The 2,635-nt window shown below is 38.5% G+C and overlaps 1 protein-coding gene across 1 annotated transcript; it reads left to right on the plus strand.

The window, feature by feature from the left end:
* The first annotated feature begins 928 nt into the window (after nucleotides 1-928).
* LOC108484063 (cytochrome b561 and DOMON domain-containing protein At5g35735-like) lies at nucleotides 929-2,635 on the plus strand. The gene is made up of 3 exons (XM_017787695.2): nucleotides 929-1,757; nucleotides 1,834-2,088; nucleotides 2,169-2,635. Exons 1-3 carry the CDS (start codon nucleotides 1,143-1,145, stop codon nucleotides 2,496-2,498), a joined length of 1,200 nt encoding a protein of 399 aa, XP_017643184.1. The 5' UTR covers nucleotides 929-1,142; the 3' UTR covers nucleotides 2,499-2,635.

The following is a 2,635-nucleotide window of genomic DNA, read 5'->3' on the forward strand; positions in this document are numbered from 1 at the left end:
AGAATTATAACTATTTAAATAATATTATTTGAATAGTTATAATTAAATGAATAATTATATGTTTATTTTAAAGACATTATTATTTAGAAAACACCTATTGATGAAAGATGTCTCTATGAAGAAACATAAAAATTCCTATAAATAGGAATGAGGTTTCATTTGGAAATCATACCAACAAATTCTAATATTCTTTCTTTCTTTTCTTCATTTCTAATATTATTAGATTATTCTATAATTATTCTGCATAAATCCTTTATAGAAATTAAGTTTCTTGTAATACATTGCTCAGTGTGTAGTGGGCTATTCTTGTTAGTGCAAAACGCAAATAGTCATTAGTTTCATGGTTAATTTACTTGAAACTCGTTTGCACACCGAAGATAGGTGGGGGCGAATATAACCTTAAAGATATTGGTTTGATACACGCCTTGGAGCCTTGTCCTATTTATTCTTCTGTTCGAGTTTCGTTCGTATGTTCGAGATTTTCCTCATCAGAGATTTGTACTAACAAATATTAGGCTTCTAATAATCCAGTTGTTCATAGAACTCTAAGTTTCTTCCTCCTCCTCTTAAAATAATCTGATTTAATTTCGAGATGCATAAGTTACTAATCAATTTTAATTGATAGAAATATATAAATATTAATATATTTTAAATGAACCACTTGGTCATTAAATTGAAAATTCAGGTTATGGACTTGCAATTCCTTTTACCATTGATCTCCTAGTTCAACAAAATGCTAATATATAAAGTAAAATCACAAAATTACGTTGAATTTCCATGAGTCGGTGTTGTGTTGACAAATTGTAGTTTATTGGTAGATTTGCTTACAACCGTGTGTCACCCATTTCCCAATATGCACTTTGAAGCTGATCCACATGTGAACACAAGAGAATATATATATATATATACGACTTTCTCCCCCGCTTCCTCACAGCTTTAGAATTAGTCAACAAATACGAGCTCTTTTAGAGACGTACTTCCCTCCCTCATATCATCCCATTTCCTCGATCATTCCCTCGCAGCTTTTATGTGAAATATATAATTCTATATATATTATATATAAATCCATGTTGTTGGCTTAAGACACCAACTTGTCTTGGGACACAAATTTGAATTTCTGGGACATCCAATCGTCGCCAAACATGGAGAAAACCAGGAAACTTGTCCTATTTTCATGCCTGCTGCTGCTGGTTTCTTTCTTAGCTTCATCGTCTGCCCAAACCTGTCTTAACCATAGCTTTTCCAACAGGCAATACGCCAACTGCAGCGACCTTCCAGCCTTGAACTGTTTCCTCCACTGGACATATGATGAAGCAGCTGGTACCGTTGAGGTTGCCTTTAGACACACCGGAACCACCTCATCCAGGTGGTCGGCGTGGGGCATCAACCCAAGCGGACCAACCATGTTGAACACCCAGGCTCTGGTCGCCTATGTCAACTCCAGTGGCATCCCTCATGCTTTCACCACATCCATCGACAGCATGAACCCTTCCATGCAACAGAGTGCTTTGAGCTTTCAAGTTCCAAGCCTTTCAGCCGAGTTTGAGAACAACGAAATGAGGATATTCGCTGTCATGAGAATCTCGGAAAGTTTGTTGGCTACCAACCAGGTTTGGCAAGAAGGTCCAGTCAGTAACGACCAACTAATGATGCATCCTACTTCTGGAGACAACATGCGATCTGCCGCAAGTGTCAATTTCCTTACGGGACAATCTGGGGGGACCTCATCTGGCAGTTCAAGAACTCGAAGAAGAAATGTAATTCACTCCAATACAAGTGTTTGTGTCTTAGGCAATGTTTTCTTGTTTTTCTAAAGGTGTTTAAAATGGCCAGGTTCATGGAGTTCTTAACACAGTCAGCTGGGGAATCTTGATGCCATTCGGAGCCATAACGGCTAGGTACATGAAGGTGTTCAAATCAGCAGACCCGGCATGGTTTTATCTCCATGTTGCTTGCCAAACATCGGCCTATGCTGTAGGCGTAGCAGGATGGGCAACTGGTATTAGGCTGGGCAGTGATTCAGCTGGTGTCACACACAATCCTCATAGGAACATTGGCATCACCCTCTTCTGCCTTGGCACTCTTCAGGTAACTTTTGCTTCTAGGGTCTTCATGTTTCTGAAATATTACAAACAAATGTTTATGGTTGAAATATGTGGGGCATGCAGGTGTTTGCTTTGCTTCTGAGGCCAAACAAGGATCACAAATACAGATTGTATTGGAACATCTACCACCATTCCGTGGGTTACGCAGTCATCATCCTCAGTATCATCAACATCTTCGATGGCTTCGACATCCTTAAACCCGATGACCATTGGGAGAGAATTTACATTGGAATTCTCATATTTTTGGGTGTTGTTGCCACTTTGTTGGAAGCATTCACTTGGTACATTGTTCTGAGGAGGAAGAACAGAGGGTCTGAGACTGATAAGCGCTCTCACAGCATAAATGGAGCCAATGGAGTGAATGGATTTGGTGCCAGGGGACAGGACGTGTAACAATTTTGTACATCTTACATATATTGTAATATATGTAAGTATATTTTGTCAGTCTATTACACCATGTTGTTGTTGGGGTTTTTTTTTTTTTTGGTACTTCCATGTATTTTTATTTAATTTAATTTATTTTGTACGTA

The sequence above is a fragment of the Gossypium arboreum genome, chromosome 7, assembly GCF_025698485.1.
Source record: "Gossypium arboreum isolate Shixiya-1 chromosome 7, ASM2569848v2, whole genome shotgun sequence".
NCBI lineage: Eukaryota > Viridiplantae > Streptophyta > Magnoliopsida > Malvales > Malvaceae > Gossypium > Gossypium arboreum.

Coding starts and splice junctions, on each gene's coding strand:
- LOC108484063 (XM_017787695.2), top strand. CDS start 1,143: ATGGAGAAAACCAGGAAACTTGTCCTATTTTCATGCCTGCTGCTGCTG. Junction 1,758..1,833: donor CAAGAACTCGAAGAAGAAAT/GTAATTCACTCC, acceptor TAAAATGGCCAG/GTTCATGGAGTTCTTAACAC. Junction 2,089..2,168: donor TCTGCCTTGGCACTCTTCAG/GTAACTTTTGCT, acceptor TGGGGCATGCAG/GTGTTTGCTTTGCTTCTGAG.